The sequence below is a fragment of the Rhizophagus irregularis genome, chromosome 5 (assembly GCF_026210795.1).
Source record: "Rhizophagus irregularis chromosome 5, complete sequence".
Taxonomy (NCBI): domain Eukaryota; kingdom Fungi; phylum Glomeromycota; class Glomeromycetes; order Glomerales; family Glomeraceae; genus Rhizophagus; species Rhizophagus irregularis.
In genome coordinates, this window is record NC_089433.1 from 1,627,075 (window position 1) to 1,649,431 (window position 22,357).

The following is a 22,357-nucleotide window of genomic DNA, read 5'->3' on the forward strand; positions in this document are numbered from 1 at the left end:
TTTTTCATAACCACATACACTTTTTTTTGTTCTTTATTCGACAAAAGTTCTTCATTTCATATTTCACCTTTTTACGCTTGCGCTTCTTACTTTTAAAGGGGAGTAAAAAAGAAATCCAAACCTTTCGAGGTGCTATTTTTAAAGTAGAATTATTATTTTATTAAAACAAAATTCTTGTTTTCGTTGGGACAATTTTTAATAACAATAGAATAAAAATAGAAAAACTTTGCACTATAACCATAAGTCCATAACCCTTTATTTCAAAACATACCATAAACATTATTTTGTATCCACTTTTTTTTACGCGGTTGCTATTTCTCAAAAACAAATAGTGTAAAAGAAAAAAAAATCGAAAAAAAAGGAAATAAAAAAAAGAATCCCGAATATTTCGGATATTTCAAAAGAAAAAAAAATTAGTCTGTCATTGTGTCTTTATTATTGGTATATATATTATACCCTTTGTTTCATTTTCATTTCCTCGTGTGATATTTATAATTCCTTTCTTTTATAAAGAAAAAAAATTAATTTTTTTTCTTTCCAAAATCAATTATTTAAAAATATACACACACACATATATTTAAATTTATAAGGTAAAACGAAACTTTAATTTTTTATTTTAAAAAATTTTTTTTTCTGAAAATTATTTTTTTTTTTTTGACAATTTTTCTCTCGGATCAAATAATTATCAACAGTTAAAAATTATTCAGTATCCGTAGTGACGCTAAAATTCGAATTGTTTCTTACCGAAAATCACTGATAATGTCTGTAAAAGCGATGCAAATCTTGTCCGATTCATCAAAAAGTATCGTTTCAGAAAAAGGAGCAAGATCATCTTATGATAATGTGATTTTTAATTCTCCACCAGCTGAAATTAAAAAACGACATACATGTGGCAGTGCTCAAGGAAGTCCACATCCAATGTTTCATACCACTTCTTTCTCAACATCATCTCCGTCTATACCATCATATACACTTCCTGAACATTCTTATTCTGCTCCAACTTTACAAACCAATATTCAAACCAATATTCAGAGTTCTAATGCAATTGATTCAACGTCAGATAATATTTTGACTACATCAGATCTAAAGTCGCAACAACAAAACAATGACAAAATTACTACAACCAAATCATCTGAAAAAAAGCTTTTACCATCAGATCTACCAAAAATTGCTACGCATTTTGTTCAAGAACCAACAATTTCTTCCGAATTTCTAAAGAAGTCTCAACATCAACGTGTTGCTTCGGACGATTCATTAGCGTCATTGACTGCATTACCAAGTCCTGCTACTTCAGTTAATGACTTTCCCATTGCGCATAATGTAAAACACGTGCCACTGGCTCATAAAATAAGTTCATCGCATTTAAATGTTGATAGTAAAAATTATCCACATCATCTTTCACATTTTGAAGGTCATTTACAAAACGATCATCCAGAAAAAGATCATCATACAAATCACTTAAGCGATAATGGACCAATATTTGCACATGATACATTACAACGAAGATTATCGAAATTTGGATTATCAAACACTACGGAATTAATCGGTCATTATGCGATCTTAGAGACAATTGGTACAGGGGCTTTTTCTGAAGTCAAATTAGCGGTAGATTTGAATGGTTGTAGAAATGTTGCAATTAAAATGATTTCAACGAAAGGAATTGAAGATAGTGAAAGATTAAAGACTAGCATATTGAGAGAGGTCGAAATTTTGAAGGTGAATTTAAATTATTTAATTACTTAACAATACTTTAAAAAGATCGAGATTATTTCATACTTAAAAAATTTATTCGAAATTTTTTATGAATCTTTTTTTTAACAATTTCGTTTTTTTTATAGTATATTGATCATCCAAACATTGTTAAACTTTTGGATACCGTTGAAACGTCAACACATTATTGCCTTATTCTTGAATATGTTTCAGGAGGAGAACTATTTGATTATGTAAATGATCATTACGAAAATTCAAATGAAGATGAAAGTAAACGCATATTTATTCAATTAGTAAACATTTTAGAATATTTACACGAAAACAATATTGTGCATCGTGATTTAAAATTAGAAAATATTTTAATAGATTCATCAAATCAATCATCAAATGGACCAATCATTAAATTAACAGATTTTGGATTGGCAAAGTTTATTGATAAATCACCTATATTAACAGCACGATGTGGGTCAGAGGAATATGCAGCACCTGAATTAATGTCAGGAAAACTCTACGATGGACGTAAGACCGATTTGTGGTCTTTAGGAGTTGTTTTATACGCTTTATTGGTTGGGTATTTACCTTTTAATTTAGAAGCTGGTCAAACAAGAAGACAATTTTTTAGTAGAATCCTTAGAGCTGATTTTACTTTTCCGAATAGTGAAAAAGAGACAGGTAGAAAGTCTATGATTAGTAATGAAGCCAAAGATCTTGTTAAAAAAATTTTACAAGTTAATCCTCAAAAACGTCTTAGTTTAAGCGAAATTAAAAATCATTCCTGGTTAAAAGGTGTTGCTGTTTAAGTATTAGAATTAAGATCGTTTTAGAGGGAGGATATTATTTTTTTACTTTTTTATCTTCTTTCCTTTCTTTTTTTTTTACTTAAAATAGACTATGGAGAACAATTGATACATATAACATTTTTTTTTATACGTTTAAAATGTGTGTATATATATATTACCGTTCATTTTCAAAAAGTTGTATCATTTCGTTAATATTTAACGTATCATAATAAAGAAAATTGATTTAATTTTTGAATGTTAAAAAATGTTTTTTTTTAATTGACAAAAAAAAAAATATACAACATTTTAGATACAATTTTGATTGATGGATACATTGTCCAATTTAAGTTGGCGATGTTTCCCGATTGAAATTAGTACAATAAATAAATATACACAAGAAAAAAAAACACGTAATTTACAGGTTTAAGGTAAAAAATACACAATAAGATAAAATACAAAGGTGTTTTCTTTATATAAAAGAATGTTTGTTGAAAGTATCCGTAGGATTATCATTATTAGTTTTAGTTTGAGAAGTAGAATTAGTCATAATAGAAGTATTACTACCACGTCTAGATTGAGGAATATAAGCAAGTGAAGGTAATAAAGCCTCAGAATCATCTTGACTAATTTGTCTTTGATGATACTGATTAGTGTGTTGTCTTTGTGGTTGAGTGAATTGTCTATGTGGTTGATTAAATTGTCTTTGATCTTGTAATTGTATAGGTAAAGGAGGAACATCAGGAATTTCTTCAATAATAGGAGTAGTAGGAGATGAATTATTATTATTTGTAAAAGTAGAACATTTTGAACAATTACTACCATTATTATTGTTGTTGTTGTTATTATTATGACCAGTAACCATATTAGCCCATTCAAAAAAAGTCAGCCGTTGCATTGAAACCACCACAAATTTTCCTTTATCTAATTGATAAGAAGCTGTATGTCTTAAGGTATCAGTAGGTCTTCTTATTTGTCTAGTAGGTGAATTAGGTTGAACAGAATTTTGATTATTTGATGATTGATTATGTTGTGGAGAAGTTGGAGTAGTAGGAGAAGAAGTAGTAGTAGTAAACCATGAATGAGTATTATTATTACGAGGACGATTTGAAATATTATTAATATTATTTGAACTTGTAGTTCTTTGTAATATTCTATTATAAATAGAAGAGACACTTCTAGAAGAAACTTGATTTCTTGAAGAAGGGATAGAAATTACGGTTGTAGGAAGATTATTATTATTATTTCCAATAATCCCATTACCATCTCTATTTAACCAATCCAATTCATTTTGATTAAATTCATTTAAATTCCTTCCTTCAATAACTTTAACAATTTCAGCATCAACAGTTATTAAATAAGATTGAGAGATAGTAACAAAACATAATAAAGATTCTATAATAATAATATTAATCTCATGATTAAATAAAGTTAAAACAGTTATCCCATTATATAAAAAATCTATAACTAAACGAAGAAAATTCCAATATAATACAGCAGTGAATAAACTAGTACGTCTAGATGGAGAATTATCACGACCAATTATAGAAGTTACTTCAGCTGAATTACGATTCCCATCATTTAAAATTTGTACCAAACGTATAGTAACAAAAATGTCGATTATAAAATCCAAACAGATAAAACCCAATTGAAAAAAAGTTGATTTTTCATTAACTATTTTACAAGAAATTTCAATACCTCCAGCCAAAGTAGATGGATAACGAAATATACTTATAGCCAAAATATTTAATATTGTTCTAATAAAAAATAGTCCAAAACTTATCCACCTATCCCAAGTAGAATATTCAATTTGTTTAAGTCTCCATAATAAAAAAGCTGATAATGATGATCTATAAAAAAAGTTTGATAGAGCGTTTAAATCATTTAATAATGGACATTGAGCCACTACCATTATTGTTACATAAGTTATTACGCTACGTGATACTCCGCTTAAATTAAATATTATTTTTAACATATTTGATACATTTACATTAGGATGGCCGGATTTATACAAAAATATCGATACGAAAACATTATGAAAATATGCCTAAAATTTGAAGGTGGAAAAGAGGGTGGTGGGAGAGAGAAGAAAAAGAGAGCGAAAGAAGTCGAGCGAAGAGAGTGAGAAGAAAGAAGGAGTGAAGGAAGTGAGGGAAGTGAGGGAAGTGAAAAAAAAGAAGTAGAGGAAAGAATAAAGATAAAAAAGAGAGAAAAAAGGTTAGCATTGATCATTGAATGAATTATAGTTTAATAAAGAATTTTAACTTACCATCGATGCTAAACCCAGTAAGAATGATACTAGGTGACTAAGATATTGTAATTCCATTATTTATATAAATTTCGTTTTTCGTTTTTGTGATCAACACAGAAATATAATTTTTTTGAGCGAAATTTTTTTAAGAATTTTTAAGAAACTTTTTCTTTTCGAACCGATTTAATTTGAAAATAAAAATTTAATCGGCTAATTTTTTTTATAAAATAAGAAAATTTTTTTTTTATATACAAATTTAAAACCTTTCCGTTTTGATTACAATGCAGAAAAAAAAAATAAGGGGATGGGGGGAAAAAGGATAATCAATTGTTTAAAAAAAAAAAGAAAAAAAAATAATAATAATATTTTCATTAATAAAATAAAATGAACATGATAAAATATAAAAGTAAATATATATATATATAAGTATATAAAATATATATAAAATATAAAAGATGAAATTTTTTTTTTCTTTTTTTTTTAGAAGAAGAGAAGCATCAATTGTTTCAATAATCTGGACATTAAATACTTTTTATACATTTTTATACAAATCTTAAAAAGGGAAAACACAGAAAAAATAAATTCCGAACATACATCTATTTTATTTTACCTAGTAAGTAAATATCCACAAACTAAGACAATCATAACCATTCTCTGAATTAATACGAATCCTTTTAATCGAGTTTTAAACTGTTTAAGAAAAATTTATTTGATTTCAAAATTACAATTACGGAAGTTTATTACTGTTTTTACTATAAAATGAAATATACTAATATATTTTGGAAGATCATTGAAAAAAAAGGGTTTTCCTTTTAAAAAATATGTTGCGATTGCGCCAAAACTTTATTTGTTTCCCTCCCACCCCTGTAGTAAAGTAAAATCTTTTTGATGACGAAAATTAATTTCTTTAACTCAGATAATATGAAACAATTATTATTTCGTCGTACAATTAACATAATATAAACAAGTTTAGGGATGAACAATGGATATTTTGATATTAGGGAAAATAAAGTTGCTTTTTTATTATTATGATATAAGTATTATCTTTAATGATAATAAACCTAATAATAGATTTTTGTACCATATCATGTGATCATGTGATTTTCAAAAATTCCATAATTCAATTTCTATTTCATGCCCCGAATTTTCGGTTTAAATCAGATGATGAGCCTTTATTACTTTCATTGCTTTATTTGCTCTAATCTGAAATTGAAAATTTAATTTATCTTTATTGATTCTGATTAAATGAGTAAACCTTAAATGCCAGATTTTTTCAAGTTCATAATGGCTGAGTATTTTGGGGGCTGTTCACTATAATTACTATAATCGCAATAATCTTCAAAGTACCCAATTTCCTTAGAATTTCTTAGTGGTCTTAATCTGCATATATTCGAGCATCGCGAAAGAAAAGTTGTGTGACAATATCATTAAATTTTTAACACGTTACACTTGTGACTTGTTACACTGCTGCGATCTGCATCTTTTTGAATCTTTGATGATGTGTTAGCTTTCTTACTAAGATACGCCTTTACTTAATTGTTAAAATAATAGATCTTTTTTTCGCTTTTATAAAAATCGTACGTTATTTATTAAAATAATCATGGGAGATGTTGATGTGATTAGTCTTCAACCGTTAAATCATAATAAAGAGGATAATTTTAATGCTTCACAACTGTCAACAGCAAGATCTACTTCTGTTGGAAGAGGAAGCGGTGATAGTGTAAAAGGTGCAGGTTCTGGGTTGATTTCCTCAAATTTGGGTATAAATTCATCAACTTCCAATACTTTAACTACTATACCTCCAAATGATTCGGTGATAACAATAGATCGTCCAAATAATACGGTGTCAAATTTCTTATCAGAATTAGATACGAAAAGTAATGGTGAATCACTTAATATTAGCTGGGAGGATATATTTAAAAATTTAAGTTATATATTAGCTTGGTATTTTTTTAGTACTGCGTTATCATTTTATAATAAGAATTTAATGGGAAAAGAAAATTTCAATTTAAATTTACCTTTACTTATAAGTGCAATGCATACTGGTATGCATTTTATTATTACTTCAATTTTGATGAATGGTTATTGTTCTTGTATTTTTAAAAAACCCGAAGGTAAATCCGTTTCTGTTCGTTCTTATTTTACTCGTGTGGTAAGTTAAAATCTTTTTAATTAAATAGAAGGGAGAACAACATTTCAAATGTGAGGTGATTTTTTTTTTTTTTATGATAAATCAAGTGATTATAATTAATTAGGTTCCTTGTGCCATAGCATCAGCGTTGGAAATATGTATGGCAAATGCTTCTTTTGTATTTATCACTCTAAGTTTTTATACTATGGTAAATATTACTAAAAGTAAAAATTATTATTATTTATTGTTGTTATTTTTATTATTTTGAAGTTTTATTAAATCCCTACTCTTTGATTAGATAAAATCTTCTACACCAATATGGGTATTAGTGTTTGCGTTTATATTTGGATTAGAACAACCAAGATTGATTCTTATTTTTATAATATCGATTATAAGTTTTGGGGTTATCTTAACGGTTGCGGGAGAAACAAAATTTAATTTAACGGGATTTCTTTTAGTATTAGGAGCGGCAATTGTAAGCGGATTAAGATGGTCATTAACACAAATGCTTTTACAAAAAGAAGAAGGAATGAATAATCCAGTAGCAACATTATATTACGTTTCACCAATAATGTTCATTCTTATGATTATATTATCCTTAATATTTGAAAACCCTTTATTCATATTTAGAACTTCAAAACATTTTGAAGATGTTAATACAGGGATAGAAACTTTTTTATTGATGTTTTTGGGAGGATTTTTAGCTTTTTGTATGACTATTGCTGAATTTGCTCTCATTAAAAATACTAGTACTGTTACTTTATCTGTTGCTGGTATTAGTAAAGAAATTCTTGTTATTTCTTTGTCTGTACTAATTTATCATGATGTATTAACTCCTATAAATCTGCTTGGGTATGTATATGAATTTTCCTTAATATTTAATTTGATAATTTTAACGAATGAGTGAAATTAATTTAATTTACATACATATTTTTTTTAGGCTGGTTATATCCATTTTTGGAATTGCTGGATACAATTATTATAAAATACGTAAAACTAGTGAGGATAAGAAAGGTCGTTATCATGTTTTACCTTCTCATAAAAATGAATCATTGGATTAACAATCAAAGGAGGAAATACTACAAATAGATTTATTAATTAGACATTTATTTTATAAATTGTTACCTTCAATTTTATGTATACATACAATTTCATCTTTCCATCAAAATGTTATGTAATTTTTATTAAAAAAAAAAGTAAATAACATTATAAACTTACAAGAAATAAAAAATTTACCCTTTCTTTTACATGTACCAAACTTCGCTAGCAGTTTTATCATAATCAAAAATACTTTCAATGGTTTCACCTTCCCAAATAAAACCAGAAGCATTCCTATGTCCACCTCCACCAAATACTTTGGCAATTTGTGATACATCGGCTTTTTCATCTAAACTTCTTAGACTAACAACGTATTGTTTCTCTTTTGCATCATAATTCCAAACTAATCCAAAATCCGCATCTTCTATTTTAGCTAATGCGTTCCCTAGTTCCGATTGCATTATTATACTATTTATAATATATACTACAAATTGTTTGGTAACAGATTGTGGAGGCTTATTGGGCGAAGCGGGTAATTGATTTACTGTTAATGTTAGATTACGTTTTACAGCATGTTTTTCAACCAGCTGTTTTACTACTTCATTTTTATAATTTAATATGTGTGTACCAGATTCTATTACTTTCTTGATCAATCCCTATTTATTTTCATATATAAAATTAAAATTGATAATTATTAATCACCACTATAAATCACTTTTATACAAACCTCATCTTTAACATATTGATCATAAGTTTCAAATTCCCTTGGTACGTTATGCCAATAAGCAGAAAATTCTTTCGTATTAGGCAACGCAAATCTCCACAAATCCTAATAAAAAATTTTAAATTAAAAATTATAACCACATTCCTCAATGAAACAAATAATAATAAATAATACCAAAAAAACTTAAAATGCTCACTTTATCTTCAATATGACGAATTAGTAAAGGAACTTCTTTATTAGGATAAAAAAATTCCCAAGCTAATCTAGCACCACTTTTATCCATATCAAAATGATAATTCCGTTCTTTTTCATCTCCCCTTCCAATTAATTCTCCTTTAGCAGTAATATGATGATCCACTATAATCAACAATTCGGCTTGTTTTTCAATTTCTTTAATAATTGAATTGGAATATGAAAAATCAAACATTCCAATACGTTTTCCTTTGATTTCTGAATCAGAAGGTCTTTCTGCACCATGCGCTGCTGCAAAGTAGGTCGCGTTAGCACCAAGTCGAGTCCATGCTGAATAAGCTGCACCAAATCCATCAGCTAAGAATTATATAGTAGTTTACTTAATTAAAATGATTTTTTGATTTGATATAAAAAGTAAAAGGCTATGATAGTTGTACTTACAACAATCCTTGTGATATATGATATAATTCAAACTTCCGGGATCGACATGTGATAATATTTTTCCCGAATTATTCTGTATTTTTATATTTAAATTTAATGACCAAAATTTTTTCAAAGAAAAAAAAATATAATAAGAAAATTTTAATTAATAAATACCGTTGAGGTAGACATCCTACGATATTTAAAAAATAATTTGAAAGTTGTTTTAAAAGAAAACGTAAAAGAATTTATTTGATAAACTCTAAACATAGGGATTAAGGAATTTTATTTTTATCAACGATAAAAAATATATTTGTCTACTGTTGTTCCATTGCACAAAAAGTCAAAATTGGAGGATCGTCATACTAAAAAACCTAATTTCATTATCTCATCTGAAATAATTATCAGCAAATCAGCAATGACCTTTACTCGGAAAATGGGAAAATGATTAAAAATTTAACCACGCTCCTTCCCTGTTAAAACAATGTTTCGAATCCTTCAAAATCAAACGACAAACTCAAAGATAATACTTTCTCGTAGTGAAATTAATTGTACATATAATCCAATATCAAATTTTTCTCGTTTCTTTATCTTTTCTCACGTACAAAAACAACGAGTTTTCGCGCGTAATAAGTTATTTGCTTTTTTAGCAGGCGTATGTTGTTTTTTATTTTCAAAAATAAAGTATATCGTATAAAATTTTTTTTTTTAAAAAAAAGGATTATCATCATTTAATAGACTGAAGAAGTCGAAAATGGACAACTTTATTTTGACAATTATGATAATATGAGAATTACTACTCCCGTAAGGTGGCCTATTGATGTTAGACGTTTTGTAAGTGGACCGAGCGAAGAAAAACTAATGGAAAAATTAAAATCAGGAGAGTGGATTCCTACCGAGAGTGAAATGCCTCACAATTTCAAGATTGAAGGAGTAAAAATAAGGTATGTTTAATAGAATAATGTTAATTTTCATTTTTTCCTTATCAAAATAATGAATTGAGATTACTATGTTAAGAAAAAAGGAGGATGGAATGTTTGTTGACTTTACTTTTCGAGCCAATCAATTTCAAAAAGAGAAGGCATTGGAAGAAATAATTGAACGAGTACAGACTTCTCTAAAAGAAAAACATGATGTACTATGGTTCAATGTTAATGCGTATTTGGTCAAGGTTCATATACTTTAATGATTATATTAATTAAATAATTTATTGGTAATTAATTTCAAGATGAAATTCTTTTCATTAGGGAGAGCCATTTATTGAGAATTTAGTTGATAGATACCCAGTAAGGTTAGGATATATATGGTTTAAAGTTTCTTGATCAAATATTTTTATGTATTCATTTAAAGTAATTCAATTATTGCAGCCGTTTACGGATCGAATTTCAAGGACCGGATGTTTTAACCGTAAGTATTTTATCTTTAGCTTTATAGGAAAAATTATTATAATTATAAACATAAACAAATTGACATTATATATCCCAGGAAACCCTTTATAAATATCTCGAACCATATGGTTTAATTCGTGACATAAATCTTTTTCCAGCGTCTTCTAATTATATTTCAAGATATGCATTGGTACAATACGTAAAAGTTAGATCAGCTATCTGCGCCAAAAATTGCTTACATGGAATGATTGTTGATGGCGCGAGATTTAATATCCTATATGATAGTCCCGTTGTAAGAATTTATTGTGATCAAGTTTAAACTTTTTTTAAAAAAAAATGTTGTATGTAATATGTTGACATCATATTATCAATTAGCGAATGTTCAGGATTTATAAATGGATAATAAATCATCCGACACTTTCAACAATTTCGGTAGGTTTATGTTTTAATAAGTTGAACAATATATACAATATTTGTGTATTAATAATTATACTGCTTATATTACAAGATTCCACTTATTCCATTCGTTGCTGTTGCTGTAGTCGTCGGTATAACTTATGGCCTGAATTTTATCTGCTATATCTTTGTTAGAACAAGAATTGCATATTATCACTTGTATCAACAGCTTAGGGAGAAAACAAGTGGCCTATTTACGACTTTTCGTGAAAAACCAGAAGAGGAGATTTTTAATTTTAGTACAAAAGAACAAGAAGAAAAATTACAAAATTGGTTGAAAGATCCACCAGGTACTCTTTTTTTAAAAAAGGAAAAAAAATAGTTGTCATGTGAAATTGTTTCAATAACTAAGTGAACCAACCTTATATTTGTATTGATTAGACAATTTTATCGTTTTGCTTGGTCCAACTAATAGTGGTAAAAGTGCCCTTGTTAATAAAATTTTACGAGGAAAGAGGTAAAAGTTTTTTACTTTGTCTAATTGAAATTACTTTTTTGTTGTCTAATTAACATAATTTCTAAATTATTAATAGGAATACATTATATATAAAATGTGATGATATCATCGATTCTCGAAATAAAAATGAACGTGCTTTAGAATTAGCAAAACAAGTTGGATGCTCCTCTGCATTCAACCTTGTAATTTCCTTTTCAAATTTAGGGAGTTTATTGGCTAATGAAGTTATAGGACATAAAATATGTATTTATCAATTTTATCGATGAAAATAATTATGAAACTTTTGAACATTTAATAACATGAAATGTAATATTTTTTAGTTGGATTACCTTCAACTGTTGATGATCCTGTCAAGAAAGTCCTTGATTTGGTTGAAAATGCTTTATATAAGACCAGGAGATCACGGCGCGCTCAGAATTCTGAAAATGAATTTCCTATTGTAGTTATTGATGCTTATATGATTAAGTATAAGGAAAATCATGATTTATGGGAACTTTTGATAAAATTTGCGAGTGAACTTGTTACAAACAAACTTGCTCACGTAGTATTCGTGAGTTCAAACATCGGTATTATCAATCATCTAGGAAATCAAGGTAAATTAACCTAATATTCTATCTTCTATAAACTTAGTTTATTATTAATATAAAAAAATTTTTTTTTTTTTAGCTCCTTCAATGCAAGTAAATACACTAGATTTGCATGAACCGGAAGAAGTTATTAATTTGGTGGACCAGTATGCACGTGACAAAAACATCGAAATTCCTGAAGGTTTGAAAGAAGCTGTTAGTAGCATTGGTATGCACTTAACAGATTTGGGACTTTTTATTGGCAAAATACGGAATGGAACAAAACCGGATGGTATTTAATTCATGGTTTACTATTAAATTCATTTTTTTTTTGTAATTTCTATTATTTATACCGTAATTAAATTATATATTTTCCTTGTAGATGCATTGAATAACCTTGTTAGTGAAGCAAAAGCTGATGTTTATAGAATTGCATTTCGTGACGATTTTGAACATGTAGCGAACAAGGAATGGAGTGATATTCAATTTTGGGAAATAATGAAAGGATTATCCAAAAAGGAATACGTATGTATATCAATACGTATATTTTTTAGCATAAAATATTTCATAATATGTGGATTTTTACTTTTTTTCTTCGTGTATATCTTGTAATTTGATATTAATTTGTATAATAATAGTTATTTTATGATATTGTCAAATCTTCGCCGTTATTCGATGATGATGATACTCCCATCAAAGCTATGGAACGATCTGGATTAATATCTATAACACTGTTACCAAAAGGTAAGAATTTATACATTATAATTATAGAGTTTTTATAAAATAGTTTTTAATTTATTAAATTAAATTTGTTAATTTAGAATCTACAGTTTCTATAATAAAAGCTGGTAAACCACTTTACCAAAAAGTCTTTGCAGAAATAAGTTCTGATGAATTATTTGAAACAAAAATGAAATATAAAACGGCCCAATATTATTTAACACTTGAGAATAGTAAAATTAAAGAATATGAAGACGAACTTGAAAAATTGGTTAAAATAGATAGTAAATGGAATAACAAATGGTCTAGTAGATGGTCATTTAGTTGGTTGTTTGGTAATGGTCATGAAGTCATTAATCATCGGGTTAAATTCTTGTTATTACAATTAAAGAAAAGCCTTGCACGTGCAAAGAAACATCAAAAACAAATTGATGAATTAAAACACAATTATGAATTAATACTTAATAGAAAAGGCAGTTAAATATAAGGTAATGATAAGTTATTTATTTTTATAATAGAAAAAACTTCTTATTTAACTTTTTTTTTTGTAGTTAAGAATAAAATTTTGTAATATAATTATTAATATCATGAAGTAATTTGAAACTTCATGTATAGTAATTAAAGAATAAAGGAAAAATATTTATGATGATTTGAACTAATTAGAATATTTTTTTGATAATATCTGATATTTAATGATCAATCTACCCATATTTTACAAATGTAATTCAATTTTGTGTTTGTTTTGAAGTAGATATTTGTGACTAAATTGTTCAATGAAAGATATCATTTTATTATATTGAAAGTTTAATAATTCAAGATCATGTATCTATTAAATTTATTATAATATATACTTTTAATATTTTACAGCAAAATAATTTATTAATTGAGTTTCTTTTTTTCTGCTGTTGACTTTCCAGCATCCTTATTGAAAATCCAAATGAAACAAAATAATAAGAACCCAATTCCCATAGAAGCCGCTCCAGTATAATATGGATATGCCGCTGATATAAATCTAGGATATTCATTATGTCTAAAATGTCTAATAGTTATCGTAGTAGTATCAACTATATATGTATATCCAGGTCTCTTATAATTTACTTTAAGTGTAAATACTCCATATACATCTGGCAGTTGAACATGTGCTTTGTATCTACGAGCTTGAATTTCCTGATGTTCTATTGTTGTTGGAAGTGCTGTAAGATTTACTCGAATGTATGGATCAAGCATGATCAATTCTAATTGAACATCATTACCATTAAATGCTTGCCATTGATCATTAACATACTCAGAAATGTCTATGGTATAAGTCTTGTGAAATATATAAATGAATTTTGTAAAGAAAAAAAAAATTAGATAATCAAATACCATTACATTATAAAGATTTATATGTGTATAAATATCTTACGAAATTATCTTTTATTCGATATATCTCCAATTGTTCATATTCTTCGTCTTTATAGTGTAGTCGTGAAGTAACACGGAGAACTCCTTTTTCTTGAAAGGTCCATTTTGCCAAATCATTGACAAATGCCTCATTGCCTGATTTGTAGTATCTTTAGTAATTATATCTTTGTTAGAAAATTAAATCTATTCATTAATAAAAGAAAATTTTACAAAAAAGCATATTTACGATTCAGATGATTTGGGTTTTTGAACCGGTGAGTCAAAAAATCTAAGAGAAAAATTTAAAAACTCATTTTTAATTTAATTTCTCAACACATCAAAATTTAACGCAAGATTTAATAATCTCACCGATCACTGAAAAATTCCAAACTTCCTACCAAGGTAACTCTTGCATTATTTCTTGCTTGTAGTGCTGATATAAGACCAATACTATTACCAATTGCTAGTGGTTCTCGATCCACTACCTGATCATCTCCAGTCTCATATGAGTAAGCAGTATCATTAGCCCACAGGATTCTAGTTAATAATGGTACTGGTCCTACTTTATGCCCTATGCCTCTAAATAGTACAGGAGGTCCTTCAATAACTTCTTTACTCAAAATGGCCTCATTATTAACGACATTACTTGAAACTAAAAGTGTATGCTTTCCATCGTCAGAAATATTATAATTAAAGTGATCTATTACAGAAGTATCTCGTTCGTCAATTTCAATATCGAGTTCTCGAGCGAAGTTTCGGATATTTTCTGTTATTTCTGAAGATATTACCAATAGTAAGTTGCCTCCATCATTCATAAAGTTTATGAGAGAGGTGGGATTTATGCTATCTGTTTTAACTTTAGAACCAATAATCAAAGTGTAAGCAAAAAAAACAAAAGATTGAAAACTAAAGTTAAAGGAAGAGTACCTTTTTTTTGTGCAAAATTGATAAAATGGTCGTAAACACGTTCCCCATAGGAAAATAATTCAATAGAAGGATTTGGATCTTTCGTCGTTTTATAAGTAATTATATAATCGCGTCCTAAATTCGGAAATAAAATGGAAATCTTATTAAGCATAAAATAAAAAAAGAATTATCAAAAGCTGTAGTATTCACCTTCCAAAGATCCAAAAAACTTTGTGTATAAATTTTTGTCATCTTCATTATCCAGTAAAACTAACACGCGAGGGCCAGTTGTAGATTTCGATTCTACAAGGATTAAGGCCACAAACACGAGGATAACAATGCTTAAAATTTGTCGCATTGTAAATTAGCGATCTGGTTTAAGAAAACTTTATTTTATATAAATTAATTAATCCATGCTCGTTTGGTCGTTTGGACACTGTTTGGACGTGGATCAATTTTATTGGTACAACTTCCACACATTTTATCAAATTGTAAATTCACGTGAATGTTTTAAGATTATCTAAATTCTTTGGTGAATGAATGATGACGCGAAATGAGTGATAGATTTTGCAATAATTAGTGCTGGTCACACATAAGAAAAGAATTTGTTTCGGAACGATGTTTCGAGTCCTTCAGTTTCAAACGAGCAATTCCAAAACAATATTTTCTCGCAATGATAGTATTTATAAACCATTTTTACATTTGTCTCGTTCTCTTACAATCTCCCCGCTAAAAAAGCAACGAGTTTTCACGCGTCATAAAGTTTCTACCACTGAAACAGCAACAGAAACAGATTCCGTATGTTTAATTTTAATAAAAGATAAATTTTTCTGTGAATTATTTAATCATTTGTTATTGAACAGATCGGAAATGGCCGATTTTATTATGACAATGTGTATCCCCTTAAAATAGGGTCTTTTGATATTCGGCATTTTCTAGTTAGATCGAATAGAACAAGACTAGAGGAAAAATTGAAAGCAGGAAAATGGATTCCTGCTGAGTGTGAAATGCCCTACAATTTTAATATTAAAGGTGTAGAACCAAGGTATTTTAATTTTAATTGAGTACATATTGAAAATTTATTTAATAAAAAAAATACACAATAAATTTATATAAAATAATGGGATTACTGTATTAGAAAAAAAGAGGGTGGAATGTTTGTTAACTTTGTTTTTCGAGTTGATCCAGCTCAAAAAAAGAAGGCATTGGAAGAAATAACTCAAAAAGTACAAACTTTTTTAAAAGATAAGAGTATTGTACCATGGTTCAATGTTCGTCCGACCGAGGCTTATTTAGTTAAAGTACATAATTTAATTTGAGTTAAATACTTATAAAAATTTAATAGCGTATTAAATAATTAATAAAACAAAATTTTTTAATTAGGGAGAACCATTTATTGAAGATTTATCTAATAGATATCCTGCAAGGTTAGGATGTTTGTGAATGAAATTTAAACTTTCTAATATTAAATTAATACAGTATTCAATTATTATAGCCGTTTACGCGTTGAATTTCAAGGGCCAGATATTCCAATTGTATGCGTTATCCTTATATTTTTTGATCAATCAATATTTTTATAATTGAAACAACTTAATTATATTATATTGCCAGGAAACTCTTTATGAACATTTTCGACCTTATGGCTTAATTCGTGACATAAGCTTATTGCCGGAATCTTCTAAAGATCTTCCACGATATGCAATGATACAATACTCGAAAATGCGATCAGCTACCAGTGCCAAAAATTGCATACATGGAATGTTCGTGAATGCCACGAGATTGAACATTGTATATGACATGCCTCTTGTAAGAATTTATGGAATCAATTAATAAATTACATAATATATTTCATAATTGTAAAGTATTTTTTCAACTAAATTAAATAGAAAACGAACATGGTTTACAATTGGATGGCATCTCATCCAAGAATTACCGTGAGTTAATGTTATTTTTTCTAAAGGCTTCTAAAGACTTTAATTATTTATATATATTATGTACTAATAACTAATTATACTGCTTATGATATAGGTTCCACTTATTGCTGCCACAGTCGCTGGTATAACTTATACTATGTGAGTTAATTATAACTTTGAAACATCAATTTAAATAGGATTTGGAGTTTATGAATTATAACTTTATGTAGTTTTGATCCTATCCGCGTCTTCTTCATTACATCAAAAACCACACAACGGTTCAACATTCAGGAAAATCGCTTATATCAATGGCTTAGGAAGGAGACGATTGACCGATTGATGGCTTTTCGTGAAAAGTCAGATGATAATGATGAATCCTTTGAAGATCTTAGTACTTGGAAGGAAAGAGAACAGGAAGAATCCAAGTTACGAAATTGGCTCAAAGAACCACCAGGTACTTTTGTTAAACAATAATTGTTATGTGAAATCATCTCAACGAACGATTGACTTTTTTCTTATTGAATAGAAACATTTATTGTTTTACTTGGTCCAAATGGTAGTGGTAAAAGTAGTCTTATCAATAAAATTATACAGGAAAAGAGGTGAAAATTTTACTTTTTTTCTAATTAAAATTGTTTCATTCCATGTCATGATTTATTTAATTAATGTTTTTGTTGATAGAAATAAAGTATTTATTAAATGCGATGTTATCCTTAATTCTCGAGATGAAAATGAACTTGTGTCTAAGTTAGCAAGACAAGTCGGATATTTCCCTGTTTTCACACTTATGGTTTCCTTATCAAATTTGGTTGATGGATTAGCCAGTGCAACTATTGGGCAGAAAACGGGTATTCATTAGTTTATTGACGAAAACAACTTTTATTTAAAAACTCAAATTTACGATTTTTTTTTTAGTTGGATTCTCCTCAACTACTGATACCGAAATTAAGAAAATCCTTGATGCTCTTACAATTGCTTTGCATGATATTGCACCTGAATCTTTAACAAAGAAGTCATGGTACGCTCACAAAAAATCACGCGATTATCTTGAATCTCCTATGGTTGAATCTTATGATTCAGCGGAAATTCCTATTGTAGTGATTGATGCTTATATGACTAAAGATAAGGAAAGTCATGAACTTTGGGATCATTTGGCAAAATTAGCAGCTTTGCTTGTTGAAAATAGAGTTGCTCATGTAGTATTTGTGAGTTCAAACATTGGAATTATCAAGCACCTAAGTCGAGGTAATTATACTTCATATAAATTTCTAATTTAAACTTAATATTAATGTATTTTCTTTTGTAGCTCTTCCAAATAAGACATTTAATTATGCTGTTCTTTCGGATGCTCCTCATGAAAGAGCAATTGGTTTGGTGAAACGTCATGTACATAACAAAAATCTTGAAGGATTAGAAGCAGCTGTTGGTGCGCTTGGTGGTCGTTTAACGGACTTGAAACTTTTTATCAACAAAATACGTAGTGGACAAAAACCAAATGGTATCCATTTTCTATTAAATGTATTTATATAAATATTATACATATTTATATATTGTATTATTTTATAGACGCATTGCAAGATCTTGTTGCTAAAGCAATAATTGATGTTCGTAAACTTGCATTTGGTGATGATAGTGAGGATGCAAAAACTATTTCTTGGAGTGGTGTACAGTTCTGGAAAGTAATGAAGGAATTATCTAGTGAAGAATCTGTATGATTTCAAATATTTTTTACTTTATTGTCTTTTTAGTGTAAATACTTAATAATTAATGATTTTCATATAATAGTTATCATATGATGCTGTCAAATTTTCACCAATATTTAACGGAGATGATACTCCGATCAGAGCTATGGAACAAGCTGAATTAATATCCATTACCCAGTTGACAAATGGTAAGAATTATATTAAATATTAGTTGAAAAATTTTTAATTAAATTATTTGTCAATTTTAGGACGCCCATATACTATAAAACCTGGTAAACCGCTTTATCAAGCAGCTTTCACAGAAATAATTTCTGATGGTTTGTTTGCAGCGACTATGGAACTTCAAACAGCTGAATATCTTTTATCAATAGAGAATAACAAAATTAAAAAGTTTGAAGATGAACTTGAAAAATTGGGATCATTATTTGTTAAAACAGATGGTAAATGGCTATTTGGTAGTGGACATGTACCTGAACCTGTAGAACATCGAGTAAAATTCTTATTATCATTATTGAAGAAAAGACATATACGTGCGGAAGAATATCAAAAACAAATTGAAGAACTTAAAAAAGTGGTTGCAAAAGGAGGTTAATAAATGGAAATATATAAATATAATTTAATTTATAAAATTATATCAAAAAGTTTCTTATTTTTCATTAAGCGAGTCCAAAAATGATAAACATCGTTATCAAAAAGTTTTTATATTTGATTTGAAAATATTACATTATAATTTAATGAGCATGAACATTTTCTTTTTCAGTGAATATTTGTTTTTCGAGAGATTGAGCTGCAAGAATTTTTTCAGGTGGCGGAATTTCTTCAGTTTCATAAGCCGTCAATTCTGAAGAGACATCTGCATCTATTTTTGGTGGCTTTAGCAATATAATAAATTAGGAATATAATCATTTTATTTTGATTAATAGATGAATAGAATTGTTACCTCAGAGGTGGATAAACTTAATTTTTTCACTTGGCCAACTTCTGAACCAGCTGCCTTTTTAAATAAATGATAGTGTCAACGTACTATCGAATGGATGTGAGAATTGAACAGAATGAAATTAATGTTTTAAAATTACCGCTGAAGGAGGTTGATAAGCCTTTATTTCTTTAACGTATAAATCCTGAATGATATCTAATTTGAAATAAATTAAAATTCCAATAACAAATATATGTTTTAGATTTAATAGTTAGTTACCTTTGACTGGTCCGGAAGCAGTAAAATTACGTACAATTGGGGTAGATCGTGACAAACCAAAGGTTCGTCTTAAATACCTCGAAGCTAACAAACTCATTTTTTTTTAAAAAAAAACGTATACTTTTTTTTTGGAATAAGAAAAGGTGCTCGTATAATATCCACCAATCATTAACCTGCATCTTTGATATTTTTTTTTTAAGGTAGTCATAATTGTTTTGTGAAAAACTAAACCTAAAAAAGTCTATTTCAAATTTATGTAATAGCCAAATAAAATAATAAGTGATATAAGCTGTAAATTTCTTATCGTAAAGGATGTCACATGACGATAAAATTCAATGAATGTGTAGTCAAGTCGTATTACATTCTCTAAATGAAGTACCAATAGTTTTTTTTTTGTTAATACTTTTTTTTACACCGATGTCAGAGTCTGAAAACGAACAGAAACTCGCAAGTGAACTTAAAAGCAGAATTCTTGAAACGCAAGAAAGGAACAAGTATTAACTATTTTCTCAAAGTTTCTCAAAGTAAACTGATGTTTTATTACATGTGGTGTATATTTAATTTATTCTAATTTTAAAATAGGTTAAAAAGATTACTGACAAAAAGACTTAGAGATTGTGGATGGAAAGATAAAATTAAAAAACGTTGTGTAGGTTTGTATTAAGTTGAATTAATTTTTTTTTTTTAAAAAAAAATATTTATTCTTTTATTATTAGATAAGATAAGAACTGAAGGAGTTGAAAATATCAAATTAGATCAACTTGAAGAATACGTATTAAAACATGGCCGAGGTAAAATTTTTATATATAAAATTTATTTGCTTAATATGGTCGATCAGCTCTTGATTTTTTGAATTTTTTATCGGATAAATTAATTCATAGAGGCCGTTCCAGATGACGTAAAAGTAGAAATGTTACAACAAATCTCAAGTTATCTGGACAAACATGTGTCTCAACTTGAGAAAAACATAAAATAATCATTCAGTTTCACGTGATTTCTATTTATTAAAGTCCATATAATTTGGTGTAATAAACTGAGAATTGACAAGGATAATTACAACTAGACTTTACCTTACTTTGCTTAAAATATGACCTGCAAGCATCCATTCAATAGGGATTTCTTCAAATGAATAATAATTTTGTACTAAAGTTCAAGACAATAAGAACGTATTAAATAAAAGTATGAAATTATTATTCTTGAAACGATGGACACTTACATAAAAAAGTTTACTTGAGGCAACTAGTTTAAATTGTGTGCAAAACTCGTGTATAATTCAAAAATCGGTAAAACTTTATGAAGTTATTAAGCAACTCCTTTCGGGAGAATTTCATTAATGTCATTATAAATGAAGTAATTACTTCTTTGTGGAACATAAGATGTCGATCGCGTCACAAGTGGCCGAGGATTACTATACATTATTGCTTCCATGACAGCGTCAACTTCTTCTTCAGAATCAACAACCTCTTCCTCCTTCTCGGGGACAACTACTTTTCCATCTTTCTTCGTATTGTCTTGCTTATTATTTGGCACACCATTATCTTCAATATACAAAATAAATTAATATAATATTTAAATGTAAAATGCATAGATAACGTAAACTTACTCTGAGGGCGTCCTATAGACTTTTTCTGATACTGAGCAAGTAGGATATCATATGATTGTGATCTACCTAATACACCTCGTTTCAAGGCCATCGAATGACTCTTACAAGTTAATGAACGCGTGCAAGGTGTATTATTAGGTGGCACAATTACTCCACATTGCTTATCCAGATCAATAGGTCCTAAATTAAATTAAGAATATAAGATTAACATCCGATCAAAAGTTTAGCAAAATTATTTATTAAATTGAATATAATTTGTAACCTTTATGACGTCCCGTGGTTTTCTTCTTTTCTTTTTCCTTTTTAGTCTTTTGTTTTTTCTCAGGAGATGCTTTAGCAATCGGAGAATTAGGTCTTTTTGTATCAGTTATTTCAGCTACATTAAAATTTACAATATACATTAATAAAATAGAGGCTAACAGACTAATGCGAAAATATATACGAACCTTCAACTGACTTCTTACGTTTCTTATTTGAATTATGCGTTTCTGTAGTGGAATTTTTTGTATTTTTATTGACTGTTAAGTCAGCATTTGACACTTCTGTAGGTATATCCACGTTTTGAGCTTCGAGCGCTTCTGCTTTTATTTTTTCGCAATTAGCTATAATGGATAAGTAATAATTTAACATATATCATTATTATCAGCATAAATACGGTTGAAAAAATAAATAAAAGTACAAAATACCAGAATGATCAATAAACCCGCGCGGTAAAACTTTTTTTGAACATTCGTTACAGTTTACGATACCTGATTCATCCTTCAAAGGTTTACATCCATATGTTTTCATATGTTTAAAAGCTGTTAAGGAAATTTATTACTGCGC

General features: G+C 28.1%; 10 protein-coding genes across 11 annotated transcripts; 5 read left to right on the top strand and 5 right to left on the bottom strand.

The window, feature by feature from the left end:
* Positions 1–759: 759 nt before the first annotated feature.
* Positions 760–2,748, top strand: OCT59_024878 (uncharacterized protein; the record flags this gene model as incomplete). Its single annotated transcript, XM_025315365.2, has 2 exons — positions 760–1,716; positions 1,839–2,748. The coding sequence occupies 2 exons, from the start codon at positions 760–762 to the stop codon at positions 2,508–2,510; spliced, it is 1,629 nt and encodes a 542-aa protein (XP_025183008.1). The 3' UTR covers positions 2,511–2,748.
* Positions 2,749–2,958: 210 nt separating this feature from the next.
* Positions 2,959–4,812, bottom strand: OCT59_024879 (uncharacterized protein; the record flags this gene model as incomplete). The annotated part of the gene is made up of 2 exons (XM_025315363.2): positions 2,959–4,533; positions 4,756–4,812. The coding sequence occupies 2 exons, from the start codon at positions 4,810–4,812 to the stop codon at positions 2,959–2,961; spliced, it is 1,632 nt and encodes a 543-aa protein (XP_025183006.2).
* A 1,525-nt stretch (positions 4,813–6,337) lies between these two features.
* On the top strand, positions 6,338–8,086 carry OCT59_024880 (uncharacterized protein; the record flags this gene model as incomplete). The annotated part of the gene is made up of 4 exons (XM_025315362.2): positions 6,338–6,889; positions 6,993–7,076; positions 7,167–7,720; positions 7,809–8,086. The coding sequence occupies 4 exons, from the start codon at positions 6,338–6,340 to the stop codon at positions 7,927–7,929; spliced, it is 1,311 nt and encodes a 436-aa protein (XP_025183005.1). The 3' UTR covers positions 7,930–8,086.
* OCT59_024881 (uncharacterized protein) lies at positions 7,951–9,592 on the bottom strand. The gene is made up of 5 exons (XM_025315361.2): positions 9,420–9,592; positions 9,264–9,336; positions 8,827–9,179; positions 8,634–8,735; positions 7,951–8,562 (listed from the first exon to the last, which is right to left on the bottom strand). Exons 1-5 carry the CDS (start codon positions 9,510–9,512, stop codon positions 8,113–8,115), a joined length of 1,071 nt encoding a protein of 356 aa, XP_025183004.1. The 5' UTR covers positions 9,513–9,592; the 3' UTR covers positions 7,951–8,112.
* Positions 9,593–9,726: 134 nt separating this feature from the next.
* OCT59_024882 (uncharacterized protein) lies at positions 9,727–13,425 on the top strand (the record flags this gene model as incomplete). The annotated part of the gene is made up of 17 exons (XM_066134684.1): positions 9,727–9,897; positions 9,981–10,186; positions 10,260–10,413; positions 10,490–10,533; positions 10,610–10,649; positions 10,728–10,922; positions 11,006–11,062; positions 11,139–11,376; positions 11,468–11,543; positions 11,620–11,786; positions 11,864–12,136; positions 12,210–12,401; positions 12,492–12,634; positions 12,748–12,853; positions 12,931–13,164; positions 13,298–13,317; positions 13,381–13,425. 17 exons carry the CDS (start codon positions 9,727–9,729, stop codon positions 13,423–13,425), a joined length of 2,361 nt encoding a protein of 786 aa, XP_065991726.1.
* On the bottom strand, positions 13,315–15,484 carry OCT59_024883 (uncharacterized protein). The gene is made up of 6 exons (XM_025315359.2): positions 15,329–15,484; positions 15,140–15,253; positions 14,582–15,068; positions 14,460–14,501; positions 14,235–14,382; positions 13,315–14,137 (listed from the first exon to the last, which is right to left on the bottom strand). Exons 1-6 carry the CDS (start codon positions 15,474–15,476, stop codon positions 13,709–13,711), a joined length of 1,368 nt encoding a protein of 455 aa, XP_025183002.1. The 5' UTR covers positions 15,477–15,484; the 3' UTR covers positions 13,315–13,708.
* Positions 15,485–15,736: 252 nt separating this feature from the next.
* On the top strand, positions 15,737–19,402 carry OCT59_024884 (uncharacterized protein; the record flags this gene model as incomplete). The annotated part of the gene is made up of 16 exons (XM_066134698.1): positions 15,737–15,916; positions 15,982–16,163; positions 16,257–16,419; positions 16,502–16,545; positions 16,614–16,653; positions 16,730–16,924; positions 17,005–17,052; positions 17,147–17,190; positions 17,262–17,485; positions 17,558–17,633; positions 17,713–17,879; positions 17,947–18,276; positions 18,338–18,529; positions 18,598–18,740; positions 18,817–18,922; positions 18,983–19,402. 16 exons carry the CDS (start codon positions 15,737–15,739, stop codon positions 19,324–19,326), a joined length of 2,478 nt encoding a protein of 825 aa, XP_065991727.1. The 3' UTR covers positions 19,327–19,402.
* Positions 19,135–20,092, bottom strand: OCT59_024885 (uncharacterized protein). The gene is made up of 4 exons (XM_025315358.2): positions 19,930–20,092; positions 19,811–19,866; positions 19,675–19,728; positions 19,135–19,606 (listed from the first exon to the last, which is right to left on the bottom strand). Exons 1-4 carry the CDS (start codon positions 20,024–20,026, stop codon positions 19,466–19,468), a joined length of 348 nt encoding a protein of 115 aa, XP_025183000.1. The 5' UTR covers positions 20,027–20,092; the 3' UTR covers positions 19,135–19,465.
* Positions 20,093–20,327: 235 nt separating this feature from the next.
* On the top strand, positions 20,328–21,128 carry OCT59_024886 (uncharacterized protein). Its single transcript, XM_025310377.2, has 4 exons — positions 20,328–20,423; positions 20,512–20,582; positions 20,646–20,720; positions 20,811–21,128. The coding sequence occupies exons 1-4, from the start codon at positions 20,347–20,349 to the stop codon at positions 20,903–20,905; spliced, it is 318 nt and encodes a 105-aa protein (XP_025182999.1). The 5' UTR covers positions 20,328–20,346; the 3' UTR covers positions 20,906–21,128.
* OCT59_024887 (uncharacterized protein) lies at positions 20,911–22,321 on the bottom strand (the record flags this gene model as incomplete). Of its 2 annotated transcripts, XM_025325073.2 has the most annotated exons (7): positions 21,010–21,072; positions 21,146–21,168; positions 21,288–21,467; positions 21,533–21,712; positions 21,795–21,908; positions 21,979–22,134; positions 22,219–22,321. In XM_025325073.2, 7 exons carry the CDS (start codon positions 22,319–22,321, stop codon positions 21,010–21,012), a joined length of 819 nt encoding a protein of 272 aa, XP_025182998.2. The 2 variants fall into 2 exon arrangements, with proteins under 2 accessions (XP_065991728.1, XP_025182998.2); XM_066134718.1 differs by having other exon boundaries at positions 20,911–21,072; positions 21,146–21,467; positions 22,282–22,321.
* Between the last annotated feature and the right edge of the window lie 36 nt (positions 22,322–22,357).